Source organism: Coturnix japonica, chromosome 15, assembly GCF_001577835.2.
Source record: "Coturnix japonica isolate 7356 chromosome 15, Coturnix japonica 2.1, whole genome shotgun sequence".
NCBI classification, from domain to species: Eukaryota; Metazoa; Chordata; class Aves; order Galliformes; family Phasianidae; genus Coturnix; species Coturnix japonica.
Window position 1 is genome coordinate 2,626,267 of NC_029530.1, and position 24,994 is coordinate 2,651,260.

At 37.3% G+C, this 24,994-nt stretch overlaps 1 protein-coding gene across 4 annotated transcripts in view; it reads right to left on the minus strand.

Annotated features, from left to right (window-relative positions):
- Nucleotides 1–24,305, minus strand: part of ADGRD1 (adhesion G protein-coupled receptor D1) — a 115,639-nt gene extending 91,334 nt beyond the window's left edge. The window contains exons 1-15 of one of the 4 annotated variants that reach the window (XM_015878382.2): nucleotides 23,942–24,300; nucleotides 21,819–22,549; nucleotides 21,686–21,722; nucleotides 18,785–18,868; nucleotides 15,618–15,713; nucleotides 13,951–14,073; nucleotides 12,880–13,059; nucleotides 11,981–12,235; nucleotides 10,198–10,262; nucleotides 9,907–10,062; nucleotides 8,669–8,728; nucleotides 7,837–7,954; nucleotides 7,136–7,246; nucleotides 5,813–5,888; nucleotides 3,654–3,795 (exon numbers count right to left, since the gene is read on the minus strand). In XM_015878382.2, the coding sequence (XP_015733868.1) occupies nucleotides 3,654–3,795; nucleotides 5,813–5,888; nucleotides 7,136–7,246; nucleotides 7,837–7,954; nucleotides 8,669–8,728; nucleotides 9,907–10,062; nucleotides 10,198–10,262; nucleotides 11,981–12,235; nucleotides 12,880–13,059; nucleotides 13,951–14,073; nucleotides 15,618–15,713; nucleotides 18,785–18,868; nucleotides 21,686–21,722; nucleotides 21,819–21,887 (1,572 nt within the window). In that variant the 5' untranslated portion in view covers nucleotides 21,888–22,549; nucleotides 23,942–24,300. Of the gene's footprint in view, nucleotides 1–3,653; nucleotides 3,796–5,812; nucleotides 5,889–7,135; nucleotides 7,247–7,836; nucleotides 7,955–8,668; nucleotides 8,729–9,906; nucleotides 10,063–10,197; nucleotides 10,263–11,980; nucleotides 12,236–12,879; nucleotides 13,060–13,950; nucleotides 14,074–15,617; nucleotides 15,714–18,784; nucleotides 18,869–21,685; nucleotides 21,723–21,818; nucleotides 22,550–23,941 lie in introns of all 4 variants that reach the window. The other 3 variants (XM_015878381.2, XM_015878385.2, XM_015878386.2) reach the window with 3 other exon arrangements.
- Nucleotides 24,306–24,994: the final 689 nt, after the last annotated feature.

Sequence of the window (24,994 nt, forward strand, 5' to 3'; positions counted from 1 at the left end):
ATTTTAAAATTGTAAGAGAGGCTGGGAGAGAACTCTGCCTCATTGGACCAGATTTGATCGCATCAAATATAAAGCCTGAATTTTTCTCTTCTCCTCCAGTGACAAATGTTCAATCAAAGGGAGCACAACATAGCTCAGTATGCCGCAGCTCTGTTAAATAGAATGACTGGGGAATTCAGTGCTGGGTTTATAAGACAGAAGGAATTTTTCAGACTTTATTGCTTGCAATGGACTAATCTTGGACTTCTGATGCAGTGTCACTCCATCTCCTTAGGAAACAGGTAATAGTGTAGGTATTAATTGAAAATAGAACTTGATATATACAATTATCCACGTACTGAAGAATGAAAATCAGAAGCTAAACTTAGAATTGAAAGAAAACTTCACTTGTTTACTTCCAAAAGCATTCAGTTACTTCATGGTGCCGTCACTCTTGTCACAGTCTCCCCATCAAAGGGTAGGGACTCAGTTACAGGTATTGTGGGCATCTCATGACAAATGAGTGATAATGCCTGCGAAGTGATGCACCTCTAAAATCCAAAGTCAGTTTTAACACAGAAAATAAACTTTCTGTGAATTATAACTCACTGCAACGTAATCCTTGTTATTACAGCAGGCAATTGAAAATGTGCTTAATGAAAATACGTATTTTTTGTTACTGTGCTTTTGTAGACTTTAGAGTGAATTCCTATGAGAAAATGAGTCCTAGGATGATTCTGTTAAAAACATTAACAGTACAGAAGTATTGCTGCATTGTTTAGAGATGTCGTATATCACCATAATGACTATTGCTATTTTAAGGTTGCCTTGGAACAAGAAGATTAGCTGTAACTATGTTCATTTCTCATTTGAATTCAATTGATTTTCTGTACTCATTGTAGCAAAGATTTAACTTATATAAGAAAGTACTGAACTGTGTATTGATTTTTAAATTAAAAGCTTTTATTGTTTTTTTCCTTTTTGTTTAATTGTGGAATACTCTGTATGAGCCACAGTTCTAGTTATATTGTATTCACATTTTCTGGTAAAGTCTGCCCAGTTAAAAATTAAGCCTTTGTTCTTCAGATGTGAGCAAAAACCATTGTTTTTCCTCAATCAATATATAAATTAGTCAACACTTAACTTGCCATAAAAATAAATTGACTCCACATTGATTTGTCTCTCTCATGGTAGCACGAATATTCGTGTACAGATTGGAACTTGTTCTTCTCTCATTTTCTTTTCCTATCAGCAATGATAAACAAACATTGGGACATTGCATGCTGCTGGCCTGACAAAAGGCAACAGAGAGAAGGATCATGTCTGGGTACATTTAGAGGCAGCTCAGTCACATCACCTCATTAAGAGCACGATGAAAATATTCCTTAACCTTATCTCAGTCTCGCTGAGCTGCAGGAGGACTTTCATCCTGACTTTATGATGGGAGCAGTCAGGAGAAGAGGTTCAACTTTTCCCTGCACTTTTCCATTTCCAAAGGAGTGCTCCAAGAGAACACTTTTCAGACGCGTAGGCAACACTACAGTAATAACGTTGACATTCTTGTGTGATTCGTGGTTCTGGAGAGTTAAGGAAGTCATGTTACAGAACATGAGATAGGATTTACAGGAAAACCTGAAAGGGTTTCACTGGTGAAGGGTACCAGGGAAGCAGGACTGTGTACGCATGGCACTAACAGCATATTTGTTATGGAAGATTTAACAAGCAAATTAGTCTGTGGAATTATAAATGCTCCCTGAAATCTTGAATCAAATGTCAATACTCAGCTCACGGACATCTTAAAACTATTTCCTAGAGCAGACTTGTTTTATTTCACTGCCTTTTGCTTTCTGTTGCTCATTGATTGGCCTTCTTCATATACTCATAGGAAAAAGAACAGAAGTCTTATTGAGCTGTGCCAAGCACCACTACAATCAGCACAAGGAAACAAAACATTCTCCTTTCATTTCTCACATTTTTCTGCTTGTACAGTCCCTCTGTACAGGACTCACTGGGGTAGCAAGAGCTGAATCAGTTCAATTGAAAGAAGTTAGCATCAAGCTTAAATTTTCATAGGGAAAGCTATTTGTTTGGATTTGTTGCTTTTTCCTTTGTGATTTTATTATTTTGCTTTCCTCTCTGTACCTCTTGAGTTTTTGTCAAGTAACTGGATGGTACCAGTTAGTTAGACATAACAACTAGCAACATATTATTACCAACACTTAATAGACTATTTATAACAGATATATTTTTATAAGCAAATCTGCTATTACAGATTAAGAAAACATGAGAACAACTGCAGCTCATATTGCAGACTGTTTAAGTTTTTTGGTTCCTGTTATTTTGCAGGATTTTGGAGCACAGAGTAGCAGGTCTATGCTGGAATGGTGACATTACTCTCCCTCAGCCCCCCAGCTTGTGCTATACTTCATAGCACAATATACCTCTATATACCTCTAGTGTTCAAATGTAGTCTAAATCAAACCCCAGCCAAACTAAACGATCATGTGCTGATCTGTTTGCTCTCAACCTATAATAAGGAATTATCTTTGGAAGCCAAAGCAAAAAAAAAACAAACAAAAAACCTATGGAGACAATTGGGATGCTTTTTTCTTTAAAAAGAAGGAAAAAAAAGTAAAAATGGATGGGTTTAAAAATACTGCTATGCAGTGTGCTGTGATGGGAAATGTGACATTTCTATCTGCAGACAAGGATCCCAGTGATCTTCACAGAGAATAGGCATAAAATAAAAACAGTAATGTTTAATAATCTGCCTGTAAATCACCACTCTAAAAGCCTGAGGAGGTATCTGAATAAATAATTCTAAGTGCATTTTATAAAGGATCTTCACATCATACAGCCAGCGTCCCACTGATCAGTTCCCACCTGTCTCAGGTGTCCCAGCTGTAGGGTCATTCTGGAGAGTCCTCAGCTTGGAAAACATCAACTAACACTTTTCATTTCTATGTCTAAAGATTCTTCCTCATGTCTGTTTCCCACTGTCTCCTCCATCTTTGCACTAAGCCCAGCAGAAATAACATGAGGTGCCACCACCTGAGAATTTAATTAATTAAGTGAATTTTGCATGGCCTACTGAAATCGATCAGGTTGAATACAGTTTGTCTTTGTGTTTCTCATATTCAAAATAGAGTTCTCCCCTGTTCTGTAGAAAGGACAGGTGCTAGATCAGAGTTGAACCTGCTCCCCTCCCACCCCACGTGTTGCTCTGCCCATCGTATTCGGAGGGGTTGTATCTCTCGGTTCATTCATGAGATCATTCAAAACATGAGTTTTATATTAGTGTAGAGAAAAATCAAAAGCAGAAACCATAAATAAAACATTTTCTGTCAGCTCCAATGTGAAAGCAGCCATTCACATCACTCTGTTGCAAACTGCACAAGCGTAACCATAGAACAAAGTATGTAGAAAGTCCTAAAACTATACTTCTCACTTCATTGTCTTTTTCAGCACATGCAGCCTTTTGCTATGATGGAAACAGAAGTCATTTATGTGAAATGGATGGAAAAAAATACAATATTATAGTCACAAATGCCATCCCAATTGTTACTAAAATTGCCCACAGAAGCTGCAAGAAAACGGCAAAGAAGTCATTGCAGACATTGCAGCTTTGAACAGCCATCAGGACAGCCTAAACTGAGAGTTTCCATTTTACTTACCAATATGTGAGTGAGCTGGATGGTGATAAGAGGAGATCCTGACAGGTTGTGGGACAACTTGGGAGGAGGATCTACTTTGATAGAGATGAGATAACTGGCTGCTGAGATCATATAGCCTTTGTAAGCAGCAGCTTCAGCAATCCTTAGAAAGAAAGAAAGATGCTACATAAGTAGGAAAAGAAAACCTTTCTAGTTCATGCTAATATTGACCTCTTTCAGCTTGGCCTGGGAAATGTTGCTCCTGTCTGATGCCCATATTGGAATAACGTCACAGTTGTGAATTATCCAAGCACCCACTTTCCTAACAAACTGCCTCAACCAAAGGGTTGTTGTGAGCAGTAGAAGAGATCATTAGAGAGGCTGCAGTGAAGTAAGGAGTATAAAAATAAACTAAGCAAAGAAAAACTCATGCAAAGAGAATAATTGCCTAATTAAACATGCATACTAGTATGAAGCATACACTGGTATTGTATGCAATGAATAGATCAGGTATGTTATGCATATATTTAGAAACAATTTATAGTTTTGCTTTGAAAACAATGATTATTTCCAGTAACATTTGTTGGAGAGTAACTGGGGACACAGTACAACAGAGGAAGGCCCGACTAATCATCCAACTAGCCCAGGTGACTTTTTTTTCCTGGGCTGAAGCAGTTCTGCACTACATGGTAAGAACATTAATTTCTGCCTTCAGGCCTTCAGCTATAACTTATGACTTTCATATTTCTGTGCATTTAGGGGTAACTAAAACCTACTCAGCTGCAGAGTACAATTTTTTACACTCTCAGTAAGAAAAAAGTGTGCAGATGTAAAACGTTTTCTGTCATTCAACTCTTCAGCGTATGAATGAACATTATTTACAATGAGAAATTAGAGCCATGGTGAATTAACCATCAGTATGGGTATCCAAACAAGGCATACTACTGGAAAGGGCCATATTTGAAAGACACGTTGAAAACTATCTTATATCTGCCACCTGTTTGCAATTTTTTCTTGTTTCTCTTTGTGGAAAGAAGAAAAATGTCAGATATTAAAATAACTTCATTCAGTTCCTCAGCAAGATCAAATAAAACAAATCTCATTTAGCACAACCCCAAGAATCAATCCTTGGTTCTGATCAGGAAGAAAAATCACTATAAGACATTAATTCTTATCCCAGTAAGTGGAGTGAACAGCCTCTATTTCTTCATGTCAGTAAGAAATATTGCACACTAATGACACAGATCCTTCACAGCCACCTGCTAAGTGCCCTTTTTTGAAGAGAGCAGGGAAAAGCAACAATGCAATTTACTACTTGATTTAAAAATGCTATTTAGTAGTAGTCATGTCATTATCTCAGTGTGATCAATCTGGTCATAAACCAGGAACCTTTACCCAGGGTATCACAAATGATTTCCCACAATCATGACCTTCCATGTAGCTTTATGTAAAGAAAGGAAAGTAATCCCTAAACTAAATGACAGCTTAGATGCTTCTTCCTTCCTTCTGTTGTCATACATAATGTGATGAAAGCCATGGTATGGAAAAGACAGAAAGTGTGACCTAACCTATGTATGTTAGTGTAGATCAAATGAAAACATTCAGTCTAAAAGAAAAGTGTAATGATTTACATGCACGGCCTTGCAAAATTCTCTGGTGATCTCTCACGCTGAGAGGTATATAGGACTCCATTTACTTTATCTTATCTGGTAACGATTTCATTGGTGCAGCATATAAAACAGAAGGTCTTTTAAGCATTGCCTGGTCTCCTGTTGTAAAATTATCTTACAGGTTTCCAGGATTCAGATTTTATCAATGGAGGGATGTTGTTTTCTTACTTGTTTCATTTAAGTGTAAACTTTATCTTTGTATGTGTCAGGAGAAAAGATGTAATTTGCCTTTTATAAGACAGATTAAAGTTATGAAATTCTAATAGCAGATCTGATGAACAGAAAGAGGAGACAAGGAAAGACAAACATGTTGCCATGGGAATCTATTTTACTATGGCATAAAATAAAACATCTAACTGAAGATTTAATCTGACTCTAGTTAATGACTACATGTCGTCAATATTGCAGAATCAGGATCAAGGCTCATAATTTATTTACAGTTGATAATGACACGACCGCTGTAAAGGTAATAAACAAGCTGTTACAACATGAGAGGTCTTAGATACTTACTTGGTATCCATAGGGTTGATGCTATGAAAGAAGTAGTGCATGTTATGGTAAAACATGCCGACAATGGTAATCCAAGCTGTGAAAAGAAAGAGGCGTCATTTCTCAAAGCAACAGAACTAAGCAAGAGACTTTTTCTCCCCTAGAATTAAAACTTTACTAAGAACTTTGGTTTCTGTAATTCTCATTATGGAATTCTCAGTATTTTTTTTAAACAAGTGAAAAAGTATGAACAACTTGCAGTACAGCGCAGGAGTTTGATATCCAAATAGAAGGATGTGTAGCTGTACTTCCAAAATGAGTAAGCTGTTAAGTAATCATTTGTCATTGTAAAACTCCTACATGTCACTAGAATGGCTGCATGCTGTGTGTAGTCAACATCTCAATGGTAGCTGCAGTAACTTCAAGGCCATTTAACCACTATGTACATTAACTAGCAGTTTTCAGTACTTGAACACAGGCAACTGGTTTCTGCAATGACTGCCTGTTCACTGTCTGCATTCCAAGTATTTATGGGTTCTTCAGCATCTAAGAGGAGAGAGAGAGGTGTGTTTTATGAGCGTCCTTTATTATCCTTTCTGCTGGGTTCCAAGTATTTGTAATGTGAACTGCTTAAGGTGGAATAATAAATGTTTAGGTTGGTTCTTTGGACTGTGTCGTTCAGCTTGTTCAGAAGTGAGTTTTGGCTGCAAAACACCCCTGCAGAATATCCACAGTTAACATAGCACTGTGTGAGTAAGGAACCAGACTTTTTTTAACAGACCGAAACTTCAGATTTTTGCCATCTTCTCACTTTTTGAGAGAAGCTAAAATTTTAGCACAGGCATGGATTTCTTAGTTCTGCCCTTTTGCCTTGACTGTACTTCGCATCTTTATTCTGTTTCTGGATATGCTGTTGCTTAGGTCTGTCATTTTATAGATAAATCTCATAAAAATGTTAAAACAGATTTCGTATGCTAATACAAGTAATGACCTGAAATTTCTTACAAATAACCAGTTATGATGAATAAAAATAATTTAAGAAATGAAGGCCTTTCTCATGTAAAAAGACATCAGCATTAAATGGCTGCCTCCTCTGCAGTCTGGCTGTATTATTCAAGGTAAATTCAAGTAATAGGAATATTATTCAAGTAAGATGAAAAATTCTACCACATTGATCATTCATTAGTGTGGCAGAAGAACTGTTGTTGGTTTAGAACAGGTATGATCAATGGCAATCAAATCGGTTATTTGTCAAAGTAAGGCAAACAGAAAACTGCCTTCAAGCAAAATTAATCTCAAGTGCCCTGTTTACATTCTCCCACTCTCCCTTTAATTTTTTCTTACCTCTTTCTTGAAAAGCTTCACTGGGAATAGAAATATAACTATGTCCTCGGGATGGAAAGCGATAATGGGACACATTCAGAGTCTTGGGATGCATTTTGGCCAAAGTGTAGTCTGTGTGAGAATCCAAACAATAATACGATAAAATCAATAGCCTTTATTATGACCTTCATGAGTATGTAGCTTTGCTTTTCTAACACCTACTGTAAATCTTGACTCTAAAGTTCCACAAGTTTGCAGAAAATAGAATAAATTCCCTGCATACAAAATTGCCTTTTATACCCAAATTAGGTTGTAGGATGCAAAACAGCGGCAAAAGAAAACATTCTCCTAAAAGTTTTAAATCAGATTTCTCTCCCCAAATTAAAGTTTTTTAGTACCTATACATTTGCAAGTTCAAAGCACTGAATAAAAGCTCTGGGCAGTACTTTAATTCCCTCTAGTATAGACTGTGCTGTGCTAAGTCTTCTGTATTGTTTTATTGGGTCCTTATGCAAAATCATTCCCCAGATAAACTCAAGAACCTCAAGTGCAGTCAGAGATGATTACCTCTGAACTTTCTGCAGATGAAATGGCATCCCAAAGAGAGAATAATCTGTTCTGATTTCCTCTTAAGTGTTAGCAAAGTAGAGGGGCTGCATGCACAGAAACATTCAGGAAACCCTGACAGGCCAAACAGAGAGAACAGCTCTGTTAAATCCTACCTGCTATGGATGATGAACCCTCAACAGTAAGAGACATCGAGTTTTCTTCCAGATTGCGTGTCATGTGCACCATCACACTGTCAATAGTTTGAATTAAGCTTCCAAATATGTGAGCAGTCTGGGAGAAGAAAAAAGATAAGGCACTACAACAAGAGAAATTGAAGCTCACAGCACAAAGTGCCAAGGTGTCATGATAAATTCCTTTGTAAGTCATTGTTTGTGTGTCCAAAGTAACAAGTGATTTTCTCCATAACGTTTTCCACATGTAGTGGATAAAACGTTATTTAAAATGATGTCACACAGAGCGTGATCTTCTAAAATATTATGTTTTATAGAGCATCTCTAAAGGACTCTTTGCTCCCATCAGCATTTGTCAATTATATTCAGGAATCAGAAAAATGACATCAAGAACCGAGCAGATTATTTTGGCAATATTTTAAGACTTGGATCAGACACTCACTGGGACATGATTTTAAATACACTGTACTCCAGCTTTTCTTTCATCTGTATTAGAACATCCCCCAGTACAAAGCTACAAGGGAAGTGTTTATGTCTCCTAGAAAATAGTCGTCAGAGTGAATGCATGCTTTAATATGGAAGAAATCTCCTTGATTTGATATTTCCTTACACAAGAGGCAATCTAGGATTTTAAGCTAACAATTTAAATCCATTAGACATCTATCTGTTTTTCTTAAAAGCACTTTAGGATTCAGTCAGACCCTAAGTCATCCTGCTAGTCATAGCAGGAAGAATAGAGGCAACCAATTTCATTACTGTCTATGCTAAATCACAGATCTGAATTAACCAAGAAATCAAAGCTCATTTGTCTTACCTCAGGTATTTCAAGCCAGTTGGGTAGCATCAGAAAGTCTTCAATAACTTTTAAAAATGCCTAAAATAATAAAATCAATTATTTTTTTTTTTCATCTGTTACATCACCTGGTAGGAACACAAGGCAGATTTCTTGGATTTCCTTTGGTTTATTTTAAGATTGCAAACTTTTTTTTTTCACTCTAGTCAGGTTCATCCCCACTGCAAGCATTCCCATCATCTTTTGTCTAGTATCATAGATTAATAGCTTATTTATTAGAAGTAGTACTGCTATGAAATCCTCAAAGTACAATAATTATATCAGACAAGTATATGTAGTCAGACAAGTTACAGTCTGTATGTATGAACAGAACTCTGGTGTTTATTTCCCAAAACAGATTTGCTAAGGATAGTCATGTCCCACATTTCTGTTTGCACATTACTTTCACAACACACAAAGCAACAGATAGAATGAGCAACCAAATCACAACTGAAATGATATGGGCAGCAGGTGTGACATTTGACAGGTTCCATTTTCAAATTAGAGCCCACACGGAATTTTCAGCAAAACAAAGGAAACAATGAATTAGAGATTTTTAGAGAGATTTTTGCTCTGTATTAAGTTGTGATTCACAAAGGACAAGCTTTACATTTTCCAAATGTTAAACCTTTAACAGAAACTGTCAGAAGCTGCCTGTGTGTTTTTAGAAGCACTGATTTATACTGTTGGTCCAAGTAAATAATCCTTGTCACCCTGGTATTACCCACAGGCTTAAAGAAACAATCCCTGGTGAGGCCAGAGCTGATGGTTACAATAATAGTTTTTTAGGCTGCTGAAATCAGGGAATTAGCTCCCCATCATTTTACAGAAGGCGAACTTTATGTTAGCAAGAAGGGCCCCTTGTCATCAGTTTGGACTGCAGAAAATGCCCTATAGTATGTATGACATACATTGAACACACAGCTGAAAAATTAATTAGAAATTCTTTACTTCTTTTCTATTTTCTTTTTAACTAAATCTTTAATGTTCAGTCATGGTTCCAAATATTATAAAACTCAAGCATTAAATTGACTCCCCAAGAACTAATGAACTATTCTCTCTGGTTGAAGCTCACTGTCTGCTGTTCTCTATAACAGCTGCTGCTTACTTCATACACGTATTCTGCAATCTGAAAAAACTTTTGTAGTTGCATTCCATATTCTACCTGCTGGGGAAATTTGAGTGTTATCTGGATGCACACACAGATTTTAGAAGTTTACCTCTGTCAGGCTTAGAGCAGTATTTTCTGACAAGGATTTGTTGGGCAAGCTGAATGAGACGTTCTCCAGGTATTCCAGCAGGATGTCAGAGGAGTGGAAGTTGCCTCTTTCTTTGGTTAGATTAGTTATGATGGGATGATAGGCATTTGTAGACAGCTGCAAGAGAGAGATATAACTCACCAGCTCATTCCAAACAGCAGGTGCCATTTGTGATGTCAGCCCAAAAGGGAGCTAAGGGACAGTTTTCATAAATTCTGATGTTTAAGAAAATAGTTATGAGGACTGTCTTACCACAGGTTTTGGAGTAGTTGTCATCGTAGACCATGAAAGAGTTGAAGAGAGCAAAAATTGCACACCTAGGGAAAAATTCATACAGAAAGGAGTTAAATTTGTTTAGGAAAAAATAACTTTAAAAATCTCCGTATCTTATCAAGAACAAGCAACATACTGTGGGCACTTCTGACAAGTTCCTGTGTGGCCTAGATATATTTCTATATATATAATTCTTCACTATAAGGACTGAGACGATGCAGACATTGAAAACAATCAGAATACCATCAACCATGGTTTCCAAATGCTAATGTTGTCCAAATAAGTATTTATGTCTTGAGTCCAAATCACTTGAGTGGCAAATAAAATAGTGCAAATTCAGAAAGTCTTTAATAAAAACTCAAAATCAGTGAAAAACTCTTCAAAAAATTAAACTTTATACAAATGGAACTTCTCTGTACACATATGGATGGTTGGGTTAACTTGAAAACATCTATTGCACTTGAATTTAGCAGCGTAGCATTCTGCCCTAAATCAAGGAATGTGTTTTATGGTGTCTTTGAGTTGGATTCTGTTGTGGTAACCCCAGGTCGCTGTGAAAGATAAAACAGCCAGATGCTACAACTGTGTTTCCAACATGACCAAAACGTTATAAACTTAACAAAACATTTTAATTTATTTATTTAGATTTTCAAACATGGAATAAAAATTTGTGCTATTTCCTACTTTAAATAAATTATCTGAGAATGTTTGAAGACATCTGTAAGAATCCCTTCATAAAGCATAAAACTTGAGCATGATTTCTGTCTTTTGTGTTGTACAGCATATGGTCTGCTTCATTATACACTAGATATAGGGTATTCTTTTCAGTGGTTTCAATTCTACTTTATCTATTCTGGATTTTTTAATGTATTACATATGTAAGTTACTTGCCATTATCAAACCTGGATGTCACAAATGCACACGTTCTCATTTACAGGTTTGCACCTGTGCTGTGTTACTCAAAGAGTGTCCATTGTGAAAATCACTCCCGTGGGTTTAAAAGCACACAAGTAATTGAGTGTAACTGCGTTAGCTCTCAGTAACCTAATAAGAATTAATGAAAATAGAGAAACCACCATCGAAGCCAAATGTTCCAGATGCCCCATAGCTTTATTCCTGAGAGGGTCATTTTCTGATTGCTACTCGCACATGAACACCTGATAGCAACAGCCCTTCTTGTACTGAAAAGTTTATTATGAATATCTATACCATGGCTGACATATTTCTGGCCACTGTCTTCTACATTTTTGTTCAAATCCTGATTCTTTTTTAATTTATATTAAGTTTTAGCTCATATCTCTCTGGTTTAGTTCACAAATCTACATGAGTTACTAAATCTTTGTTGTTCCAAGAACTGGAGAGATAAGCGTTATTATCCACATCTGCTGGAATACACTAAGTGAGTTTCCTCTATGATTACACAAGAGTGTTAGAAATCTGGAGTCAATATTTCTTAATAGCATTCTGCCTCAAGTCTAATTATTGCTCTTCTTCACTTGATCCCAGGGGATATAAAAATGGCTGCAGACTTCTGATCTTGGTAATTTATTTTTTTTTTTTACATTTTCAAGGAAATAGAAGCCCAGATGAAAACACTGCATAGCCAAAGGCAGCTGAATGTTTCAGTGCCTTTCATAACTGCCTCTGAAAAAAACTACATTAAATAGCTGAAAGATATGAATACAAATCCTACGCGGTAATCATTTTTAAGACAGTAACTTTACAGAACATGACTTATGGCAGTAAGAGTGCACATACTCACCAATAGCAGCTGTAAAGTACTGCTCAATTTCATTGGGGGTGAGTGCCCTTTCCCATATAATGAATTCATCAAATGCTCCATTCACATAGCGCTTTGTTTGATCCCCTTCTGTTCCAGTCAGCAGATTTGCACTGGGGTCTCCATAATCATAGAAAACTTTCCCATCTGGATCTGTTGTGTTTAGAGTTCCATTGACGTAGACCTTCAGTCCTTCTCTTGATTTCCAAGTGAAGAGAATGTGAGTCCAATAAGGACCTACAAAACAGTAAGTCACAGCAAAATCTATGAATCATTTCCATTTGTAGCCTCACCTATTTAAGTTTTTGCTGACTTGTGCAATGCTATAGAGCTGCATAGGAAGTGCTAGAAGTGAATTATGGAATGCTGATGTCATTTATATTAATCTTTATACACATGGGGAAGCCCATACTTTGGCAGAATGCCTGTTAGCTTTTGTCTGAACTCTTACTGAGGCTCTCTGCAGTTCCATAAATTACACTTGCTAAGTACTATTGGCCAAGACTTGAAGTCTCTTCAATACTGTCCCAAAATTCAATTCAGCAAGAACTTCATAAAGACCGCAAGAACTGGAGAGCAGGCAAACAGACTAATTAAAGCTGCCACACTTTCTTTGTTCAAAGGCTGAAAACATCCTACTCATTTTTACTTGGATTGAATAACCCACACTAAGCTACTTTTATGCTGACATTTTCCTGAAGATGTGCTTGTACCATGACATCTCTCTATGAGAAGAATAATGTAAAGAAATTTCATAATTTCATAAAGAAATGAATGAAAAAAAAAAAAAAAAAAAAAAAAATAATAATAATAATAATAATAATAATAATAATAATAATAATAATAACAATAACAATAATAATAAATGGTGTTAAACTGACCTGGTGGACTAAAACTTGCTTTCCATTTCATCATTGCATTCCCACGGGTGTAAAATTCTACCGAACCTTCACCTTCACTTGAACAGATTTTGAAGCCACTGGAAATCACTTGACCACCAGAGGCAGGGGGAAACTTTGTCTGCTGGTCTTGAGTCTTCCAGAAAAAGGAAAACGTTACTCCTGACGGAAGGAAGCAAGAGTGGATTTTTAATGAAAATCTTCCACCTTCACTGTGCTTTATGATGCTCGAGTAACTTCATGAGGTGCTGACAAAGTGAACACTAAAGTAACTTCTCATTATGCTGAAATAATGTTCTTGTGCTATAAAAATAGATTATTCAGAATATTATATTATACTACGGATGTAGAAATAACATGACTTGCATATATTTTATACTTCCTAGTGGTATGAAAAAATATATTGGAGGATATTGTATGTATCTGACAGTATGTCTGCAGTGGGATGATGAATTCTCTTTTCCAGTGCTCTCATGTAATAGAAAAGGTATCTTCTTTCTGAGTTTCTCATTCTTTCTTAGAAAGTTAATGCATAGCTAAAAAAAGAATAGGAATCCTATTTCACGTTTGAAGAATGGCTTAAATCAATAAAAGCAAGAAAATTCAGTGTTAGCAACAGTGTTTAAGCTTAGGGACTTCTGGAGGTTATGTATGGAAGGAGCGGTAGTAAATTGTGGGTTTTTACTTTGGCTAAATTTTGAGTCTGTAGTGAAGGTACTGATAGTGACTGGTTTATGCTGATGTTGATAGTTGCACGCAGTTCTAATGTTCTTCTATAATCTAATCAGTGCACCATTGTAGCACCGGTCATTTTGTGATCTTTACCCAAAAAGAAGGAAGGGAAGAGAACAGCTATGCTGTTGTTGCTGTGCTTTCCATTGCATTACATGCATTCTCAGCAATCACCACTCAATTGTTTTACCAGCCAATGAAGAAAAGTGTCAAGCTGGAATTTTAGAGGATTCATTACATTTCATTAGAGGGTTCATAACATTATCATTGAATTACATAAGTTGATAGCAAAAGATAATATTAATAGATTAGTTTACTAACCTTCAGGTCCACAAACTTCTGGGTTACTAATGCAAGAGTTTTGATATCTTCCAAAGAAGAGAAAGGTAACTCCTTTCTTTTCAGTAACATAAATTCCTTTGTTCACCATTCCTTCTACAATGTCTAAAGGAAAAGCAAGACTTAATTTAACATTTATGTAGGCTTAAAAATTGATGGAAACATGTCTTTTAGCAGGCTTACACAATTCCTTAATGGTTTTTAACCCACAGTTTTCTTTGTTGTTGTTGGTTGGTTCTTTGTTGTTAAATTTTTTTCATATATTGAAAGAGAAGTTTTGTGATCAAAATCCACTTTCCATTATACATATATAAGTATACTTACAAGCTATATTTAAAAGACATGAAAATATCTTTTTTGAACATGCTTTGGTATGAATTACACCATATATGACTCATAAATCTGCTCCTTTGTCTACAATGGACAGTGATTATTTATTTTGTGAGTTACTTGTGATCTCTGCTTCAAAAAGCACTGTTTATTCATTCCCTAATAACCAAATCATGTGAGGCATCCGAATACTTCAAGAAACCTGACACACATTTACCATAGGAAACCTCACTGAGATCTGGGAGTCCAGCTGGTTGTGATAGGAGTTCTGCAATGCTTATGAAGATTCAGTATCTTGGTTTTAAAACCCTTGTCTGTAACTTCTTTTGACAAAAAAAAAATAAGTCTTGGGGAAAGAGCTGCTGTAAGGGAAACATCAGCAATGAGGAGGTGTCTGCTCTAAAGTGCAGGTAGCCAATTAGGTGATGCTTGATATTCGAGAGCTGAATGAGATTGTAATGGAAATGAGAAGTGCACAAAATGGTCTATAACACCATAGGGGTGAGCAAGGAGTCATCAAAACAGATGAATATTAATCCAGACAGAATAAATACCATAATGTATTGCATCCCTGTTTCCACTGCATTTTCTTTGCCATGTTAATGTTCGTACTGAATGCATCTTTCTACATGACAACTATGCAGAAGTTCTGTAAAGCAGATAAATGAGGACTGGAAGAAATTGGGGTCATTTGACATTCATTATAGAGTTCGCTTTTCCAGCGTACTTTGAGAGCAGAAAAACAGTGGGTTTATCATTCTAATATAGGCTTCCTAGCATTCAAATGACTATTCTACCATTTTCATCCTTCTCTTTACATTAGATTTTCCAATGACTAGATGTGAGCTGATACTTAATCTTTAAGTGGCCAACAGGTCATATGTCAACTGCAGAAGTATAAACCTCAAGTGACTTCTGCAAGTGACTTTGGTTACATTCATTTAGTTTCCTGTCTGGCAGGTTTCTGCATGGATTGCTGTCATATTCTGTTCTTCCTTTAATGTGCTACCATATTGATGGGGGGGAAAAGAATCATTAAAAGACTACATATCTAAGATTTGTGCTAGCTTAATTATCATTATTAATATGTTAATTGAACATGTAATGATTGACAAGATTACTTCCAGGGCTTGCAAATTGACTTGCATTTGCCTTTCTTAATGTGTCCTTTAAAAAATGAGTATGAAGTGATGACAAATAGTGAATGTAAATGTAGATCTTTACTGAGCAACTGAACCAAAACTCAACTTAGAGTACACTGTTCCAAGAACCCTCCAGCCTGACAAATGCACAACAACAAAAAAAATGTAAATCCTCACCTACAGTTGCAGAGAAGTTAGAGTAGGCAGAGTCATTGGTATATACAAAGGTAGAGTTATGGGAAGGAAGCACAGTGAAGTTGTGGATTCTTAGAGCTGGGTGAAACAACAAAAAAAAACAAGCAAATAAGAAAAACAATGAATAAACACAATGGTAACGATTTGACCAGTTCATATCTCTCAACTTAGATCATAAATGTTGGGCAGTGGCCTTTAAACTGTCATATAACCATGTCTCACCGACAATCTGTAGGTATGTGAATGCAGTGTCCTTTTACTACACAATTTAAATACAGTATCACTGAGACCATTTTTCTTCCTTGCAGGAATACAAGAGGAAAAATACAATAGTACTACTGCACTTGGATGAAGGGTTCTGAATACAATCAGGTCAGTCATAAACTCTCCTTATTTCAAAAATCATTATGTGGTAAAAAAGTTATGGTGACTCAAATCACATGTCTGCTTCTGGATTTCCCCAATGTGTGAGATACATGGATATATTAGAGCAAGTCCCATGAAGGGCCACAAAGACAATGAAGGGATTGGAGCATCTGGGGTAATGCCAGACCCTCCTCAGTGATACCTAGTGAATAGATAAGACTCTATGGGAACAAGTTGAAACATGGGAAATGCCATTTAAATGTATACATCTTATCTGTAAATGTTTTAATGAAAAATTATGAGGATCAGGTGCTGGAGTAGCTTGTTCAGAGGAATTGTTGTGTCTCCATCCGTGGGGATATTCAAAACCTTATGGGACACGGCACAGCCATTGACAAATAGACTGTCAACAGGTCTGAAAGGACAGCACCAGCACTTGTTTGTATCTAGAGCCATTCCACCTGTATAGTTCTGGGAGCTATCAAGTTAATTTAGGTATCTAACAATATATTTTTTTCCCCTCCCCATTTTGATAATTCAAGAGTATCTTTCACACTAATTGTTTACCCTGGGTGGGTAAACAGAGCATGATGGAGAGCCTGTGTAAGTAAATAGATGTACTGATTTGGGATTTAGACCATCTGGGCTCACAGGGGGAAAAAAAATCTTTGAGTGCTCAAAAATATAAAATCCCTCAAGAGAAAATGTGTGGCAAACAAGGGGTGAGGTGAAAACCTGGACATGGTCACATTCTTTTATTGGATGTTTTTCAAGTTGGATGTTTCCCTTCAATTCCTTTTACTGCTTTTATTTCTGAGATAACTGAAAAAATAATTTACTGACACTGCCTCGCACAACACAAATACATTGAGAGATATAAATCTGGCTTCACACACAATGACTTCAACAAATAAAATGGATTAATGTGACGGACAGACTATGATGCTTCAAGTGTTTAAGAGAGGAAACATGGAATGAAAATAATTGCATGAAATTATGATGAGTGGAAAAAACAAGACTGGCATAATAGAAGAGTTGTTTAATCAGAATGGTATCAAAACCTGGCAAATTGTTACCTGCATTAGATTGCAACAATTAAACTTTTCTTATGTATTGAAGTCAAACATCAGAGAGATACATAAAACTTCTCCTGTAGGCAGTCGTAAAAAGGAATTGGACTGCAGAGAAAAAGATTTTTGGCCACCACATAGTGAGACAAAGTCCTCCAAATCTCCTTTTTCTTGTTTCCTTCCCCCAACAGGATCATACAGCAGGCTCATTTGTGATGTTATTTAATACATAACAGGATTCAAAGACAGTTACTCATGTAAGCCAGTCTTAGTCTTCTTTGTGGGATCAGGAACTTCATATATCCTAATTTCATTCTTCCACACTACCACTAAAAAGATTTCTGATTTTTGCTGCAATGATGAGATTTAACAAGTTTCAAAAAATAATCTTTCCAACACTGTGCAATGATAATTTGTCCAACAGCTGTAATTCATTCTAGATTTAAATATTCCTTTAAAAACAACATGTTTGCAATAAAAATGTCAAAACTATGTTGGATGAGGAGTGCTTTACTCTCCTTGAGGCTACACGAAATCCAGTGTTAGAAAATGATGTTTGCACACTCTTAAAGAACTTGTATCTTAACTTTTTGTGGATCAAGTTATGGCCCTTTGGAATTAAGTGGGGATGCTGTGTCCAATTCTTGTTTAAATCTCTTGCTGTCATATTTCTGTATAAGAATACAATGGTCACTGCAGTGATAGTACTGCAGCTATTCTTCACTGGTACAAAAGTTTAGCTCAATGGCCAGGGATGTCAGCACAGTGTGGTAAGTGCTGGGGAATACGTATATCAACCCAACTTGCAATTGACTATAAAGTCTCAAGGGAAAACAGTTCTAATGTGGAAACTACTTATGGGCTTTTGAGCCTCAGAAGGGAGCAGAGTATAGTTGAAAATTGTTCCTGAAAGGTGTGACCCTACAGGCTCATCATGCAGCAGTGAGATGTTGTGGTTCTGCCAAAACTCCATCAGTTACATTATTTGCACATCCCTGGGAAATCATCTCCTATTTTCAAAACATCAAAAGCAGAAAACTGCTGAAACCAACCGTTCTAATATCATTTCTTCTGAGTTCTGGCAGTTCTGACAACTGACATTTCCCTTTTGCTTTACCAAGTCTTTCAAGAATTTGATCAGCTGGGGGGGTGGGGAGGGAAACCTAAACACACAAAACAACAACTGCTATAATAGGGCTTTTAAAGAAGTCTCAGAAATATAAAAATGATTAAGAAGTATTCAGATAAGAGCTTTGCGCTTCTTTTGCTATGGATACTAAATGTGATTTTCAAAAATGCCTGTAGGGTTTAGGCATTGAACTACTTCTGAAGAGTTAAAAAGAACCAGGCATTTTCACTGCTGGCATAGCCAAGATCTCAGTTGCTGAGCTTATTTAGTGCATATTATACATGTACGAAGTCAGCTAATAACCATGTTGTTTCAGTGACTCTCTGCATCATGAAAAATTTCTCTTTATAACCTTAACAATGCATAGACAGCCCACAGAATGTCTGAGAATACTCTGAAAAATCAGCTCTCAAATATAATCTCACTTGGACTTGGAAACATTGCAGAAACATAAACTTAAAATCTCGGCTGTTGCGGTAAAAAAGCTGACTGCTCTCATTTCTCCTGCTTGCTGTCTACATACAGACTGCACAAATACTTATGTTACTTATGTTATTGCCACTGTCAATGAATCCTTTGTCTACCTCCATTCGTATCCCGAAACTCATGAATTCCATCCACGTCTTCCAGCGGCCAGTAATGGGAAGCTGATGAAAAAACTTTGAACCCTTTCAAAGAAACAGATGAAGAAGGAGTTATATTCCTTATTGGACCTTACTTTAGCAAGTTTCCACAAAGAACAATAGAGGAGGTCAATAAGTCAATTAAAACAAGATATCTAATATAAATCAAACACTGCAGATAAGCAAGAGCGTGAATCAAAATGGCAGGGGAGATTAAAGCCGGATATCGGACTGACTGCTGTGGAGCATTCAACTTAAAATCTGTAATCATTTCTGATCAAATTTCTGCTGGTGTATCAGGCAGCATTTGTCAGCACCAGCTGAGAAGTTGTCGTACATGGTTTGGGGGGGATGCTTGTGGCCTTTCTTTTCCTAAGCATCCACCTTAGCACCAGAAATGCTGACAAAAGCAGAACATCTGCTGGTTTGGACTGGCAGATTTAGCTGTAAAGCCTAATTGATGTGAGTTAGAACGGATTTTAGGAGTTGTGACTACTCAAACCTGAGCAGAACTGGGCTGTCCAATGCAATCAGATTTTGTGCTAATGTGATGACCATTCTAAAGGTATAGCATTAATTATGTAGGAAGACATGGACTTTCTAATCCAAACCAAGGAGCTATGAACTCTTGTGATGTCTCATCCTCGTAGTATAGTTTCAGAGCTCCAATGAGGAGAGGAACCTACCACTGAATAAGATCACAAAACGGACAAAATTCTTACACATCACAGTAAACAGTCATGGATCTGAAGGCACAAAACTATATGAAGCTTTGATTTTGTGAGAATGAATGAACTACTCTGATTCCCTTCCAAATGGAATAGTACCAAAGGTACCTAACAAACTGTTCCTAATTGACCAGAAACTACTATTGGCCAACCTAACCAGGAGTGTTTGCTGTTAACATAGAGGTTTTCCCACACAAAGGGAACATGAGTGGGAATAGATGAGATTGGGATGTGTTTAGAGAAATGGATGAGGTTCTGCGGTGACATTTCCTTTGGATACTTGAAAAATACAAAGAAAAGCATAGTTGCTAATGAAAGAAGATTGCTACTGGCAAGGTAGAAGAATAATGACACAGAATAAGCATGCACAAAGCCAAATCTGAGAATTCCAGGCAGTCAAATTCAACTGAGCTGTGTGTGGAAAGGCATGCTGAGGAAGGAGGGTGTAGGAACAAGCTTTCATTTACATAAGCTAAATCCGGGTATGTACTCAGTTCTGTCTTCAAAGAGTACATTGCAAAAGAAACTAAAGTGATGAATTCCTGTGATATTATGAGAATCAACATAGGGAACCTGTGCGGAAGGACCTCCATACCACCCTCAAAATATCTATTTTGCAGAGCACAGAACGTGCCTGCTGATTCACAGTGTGCTTATCTATCTGCAAATAACTCTGGCTTCCAATAACTTTTACTCTTTATATCAGGGGAAAAACAGATAAAAAGTTAACAGAAGTGTTAGAAAAATAGAGCAAAACAGAGGAAAGTAGGCAAGCAAGAAAAGTCTCTGGGAAGAAATGATGTGATGCCAGAAACTGTATCTTGATATGCCATGAAAGTTTTATTAATGGCAGTAGTGCAGTTGGTATCAAACAGATTCCTAAGGAGAAGCTCCTAAGAACCTCACATTCTGAAACTGGGAAAATTGGGCAGAGAATATGGGAAAGCAACCAGAGATTCAGCAAAGAAATGAATTGCTGAGAGCCATGCGGCACACCAGTGGCTTTCCTAGCTGCCAGTTCTAAACTATATAAAGCCATGCTGCTATCCCACTTGCAATCAGTCAGCCAGGAGAAAACTTCTGAAAACAAATACCTATTGCTTTGAATTCAGCTTATATGTGTAAGGTCTTTCAGTGGATAACGACCCTGCGTTTGGGACAAAAGCACTTCTGAATTGATTGCAGCCTCTACAAATTCAGAAGGCATCACTCCCAGCTACATTCCCCCATAGAGACTGTGCTACAAACAAATGTCAAATATCTTGCCCCATCTCACTGAGGGAGACCTTTTCTCCCTTACTGGTTCTACTGGCCAGAAGCCTGTCATCCTTATCGATAGGAGAAGAGATGGTATTTCTTAGTTTGAATGAAGGCAGAACACATAACTGGTCTGAAGTTACAGCAGTAGCAGACAACACAACTCTCTGCATCACACTGTATTTTATTTTGAGCGTAATTATATATTGTGGAAACTTAACAGCATGAAGCAATGCATGAATTGTAAAGCAGTAAAACTGTACTTGCACACCACCATGAGGCTTGAGGTTAAACTATTTATATAAACAGAAGGATTCAGCAGTTACACACACAGAACACAAATAAGCTTTGAGTGAGAGTATCTGCATTGAAAACAGATGAGAGGTCTCTAAAACACTTTAGAACTGATTTTAACTGAAGTGTGATGGCCAGGAGGAGGGTAGATCACTTGATGCTGTGGCAAAGTACACAAACCAGAACATCTAACTGGAAATCAAAGAATTAAAACATTGAACACAGAGAGAGAGAAAGACAGAAAAACAGCCTGTGTAGAAATCCAGTTCAGAAAGCATGCTGTAAAAGGTAATAATAAGCATTGTATAGAGAGATTCCCTATCGAATACGAGCCATTTTTCTTCAAACATGCTTCTATGCAGATGTTTAGCAGATAGGCTACCGAATTTATACTGCCAGGATGGTCTGATACTTTGATAATTCAGTCTATTGTATTTTTCCTAAAAAGCTGACATTCAAATGTAGGATCACTAATTCTTGGAGCTACTAAACCAATGGGAAATACAAAGCAAGAAAACAACGTATAGTACGCATGCATTTATAAATGTGCAGTGTAATAAAATATAAGTAACACATTCCTTACCTGGGTGTTCGAGTAGCTGGGAATAGTTCCCATGCACCTGCACATAAAACATTTTATAATGAGACATGGTGAGGTAAAACTTGGTAAGAGGAATCCAAATATACTTCAGTGCCGACTGTATTCAGAACATTACCTGATGTTTGAACTGAAATAAAATCAGCAAAGAATAATGACAGCAAAGCAGAGATAATAAATTCTTCATCGTCTGTTTAAGGTTAGAAGTTCAAATGAGATCGAATTCCTGCAAGATTTCAATCATAAGTTTTCCTTAGCTACTTTTGGTATTAAAAGGGACATTTTCCGTGTAGGTTCAAGAAGTCTGTTTCTCCAGTGATGGTAAAATATCCTTCCGACCCTTTAAGTAGTATTTCCTCGCTTCACACTTTGATCTCTTCATTTAACCATAAATAAATTACTGTGATTACAGAAAAAATTGAAAGCAACGTGCATCAGATCCGAAAGTTGTACCGTTCCGTGGAAAGAAGTCAAATATTTCTGTTAGACTCTGTGCCAAAAAAGAAAAGATCTTGTTTTCAACTTTCTTCCTATGGTTGTCTTTTCCTTTCAATTACTTTCACGTTGTCAGAGATCCGAAGGCAGTTTTGGTTTTGCTAGCAAGTAAATGTACTTCCTTATAGCGCATAAAGCGTGTTGTGAGCTCTCACTCTCTGCCTGGGAAATGAACTGAAAAGACTTGCTAACTCCTCGCTTGTCCAGCTCACGTTTGCACCTCCATCCCAGATCTTTTTGGGTGGAGAGCAAGTCTGAGTGATGTCATGCTTTCTTCTCAAACTTTGTCCCATTCTGGTACTCTATTTATATCACGTTGCTGCTGTCTCTTTTCTGGGTCCTAACACCAGCCAGCTAGGAACAAGTGGAAACAAGTTAATGTGCCTCAGCCCTCAGCAAACAGATTAAAGAGATTACAGCTTTTAGCAATCTGCACATTCAGAGAAGAATCAAAGCCAGAACAATTGTTTCTAATTCAAATGTTTAAGAACAATATAACAGATTTTGGACAAAAGTCTCTTAAGGAAAGCTAAGAGCTATTCATCAAAACAACAGACTGTATTTGTTTAAAGGAACATGACCTTTATAGAAAATACCACTTTAAATCACAGTGCACTGAGAGATTAATATTACTGTGTACCTGTCAAGGAGGGCAAACTGCAGCATTAAGCCATGCCACCGATTTTCTCAAAGATTCACAGCAGAGCTGTAAGAGCCACAGTAATGTCATTGTCTTTATCAAAACATGATCACGTTCTTTTAATTATTTACACATGTCTCCCAAATTTGAACCTGCCTTCAGCCCCTGGCACTCAATCAGTGAAGCACTGTATACACAGAAATCAACACACACACGAGATGCAGATCTGTGGCAAAGTGACCACACACGCCTGTTTCCATGTGTGCCCACCAGGGCTTTTCTTCTGCCCATTAGTGATTCCCCTTACCCATCTATTTTGTGGCCCTTGGTCTTATCTCTTCAGGTGCCCTTGTCAGCCTATAATGCCTCGGTTCCTCTTCTCAGCTCTACTCCTTCCATAGCATTTACCTTCTTTCTTACTCATACTCTTCTTAATCACAGCATTTGCACCAAGCTCTTGGGTAGAGCCAGATTTTTTGGTTTTGGTTTGTTTTTGTTTCTATTGACCCTTTCCATAAAGGTACTTTATTTGGATGCCCAGCACTGGTTCCCCAGCAGTATAACTGAGCTGCTGAGTATTCTGGTGGTAACTCTTTGCCATGAACGTGAGTAGATGGAACTCCAGAGCTGAAGGATTAAAGATACTTTATTGAATAGATATATAAATGGCACAAATTACCTTATGCTACCCAAATTAAATATTACAAATCTTCAGTATCACCAAAATATCCATCTTTGGTTGGTAACCTCAATTTGGAATTTTAACAAAGTAGTTTTGAGAGCTTTTCAGTTCATTCAGAAATGTGGTCTCCCTCTCCGCTATATGCAGTGTGGCTTCTGATTTTCACTGAGCTTTTGAAATGTTGTTCTGTTTGTCAGAGATTCCTTCCCCCCCTCCCATCAGCCAGAAACTCCTCTGTAACCTGAAAGCAGAATTCAGTGTAAAGCCCAGGAATTCCGCATCACATGCTCACAAGTCGAGCCACCCTTAGAAATAATAGAAAGTTGCAGCTGAAAATCAGGAAAGCATTAAACTGTAAAAAGAGAAAGACAGGAATTTGAAATATTTGCCAAGAGGGGCCTGTCAAGGGAGAGAATATGCTTACCAAAACAATTGTGAGAATCCAAGCAAACATGCTCACTGCCAGGAATTTTTGTGGAAACAGCAAATTGCAACCAGACATCAGAGATCATTTGCAGAAACAATTTCTAAACATATTCCTATGATCCTCTGGAAACCTGATCTGAGAAGTCACACTGCTGCCACCACAGAGCAGAGGTAGCACTGGGTACCTTGCATGCAGACCCAGTAACTGATCCAGAGCTCAGAAAACAAACAACCGCAGTGAATTGCTCTGGAGTAACATGCAGATAAAATAATGTCCATTTAAAGTACTTGCACATCAATTAGAGCACAAAGCTCTGTATACAGCAGGTAACTGCGGGCAGCCTGTGCTCAGCAAGTGAGAGGACTCTCCCCAGGACAGCTCTCCCACCGCAGAGAGGAAGGGAGGAGCTGAGATCTCCTGGTGCAGCGCTCCATGAAAGGCTTCTCCAGATTATCACATGCCTTTATTTATGTTATACATGTTCTTTATTCCTCTTTTCCTCCTCTTTTTTTAGGGTGAGGGAGGGATGCACTGAGAGGCGTGTGGAGGGACACCACACTTCCAGCCAAAAAGGTTTAAGGGAAGAAAAAATCCTGGTTTATGTTGGTGATATCACTTGCAACACTTCCACCACGTTAATGAGTGTGACTTATTACGAGGTGATTCAACATTCAGTTTCAGGTTTCCCTGTGCAGCCCTTGTTCCTTCAGCATTATTATATTATTAAAACAAAATCGGTAAATGCTGCAGTTGCCATTTAGCAGGAAATGAGAAACACCCTGATGTTAAAAATCTTTACTCCTTGCTATGTGAATACAGAGAGAATAATCCTTTAAAGAATGTATTGTACAATGCAGAAGACAAGCATTCCACAATACGGTTTTCTTCCTTTATTTTCATTGGAATCATTAACTCCCCACAAGAGATCTAATGCATAACTGGGACTGAGGTGCTTTATCAGACGTCTTAGAAAGGAATATTTTAAGATTAAATCTAAATGCTGGGTTTTGTTAAACTTCCCTAACATCACAGTCTGCTAACATGCCAATA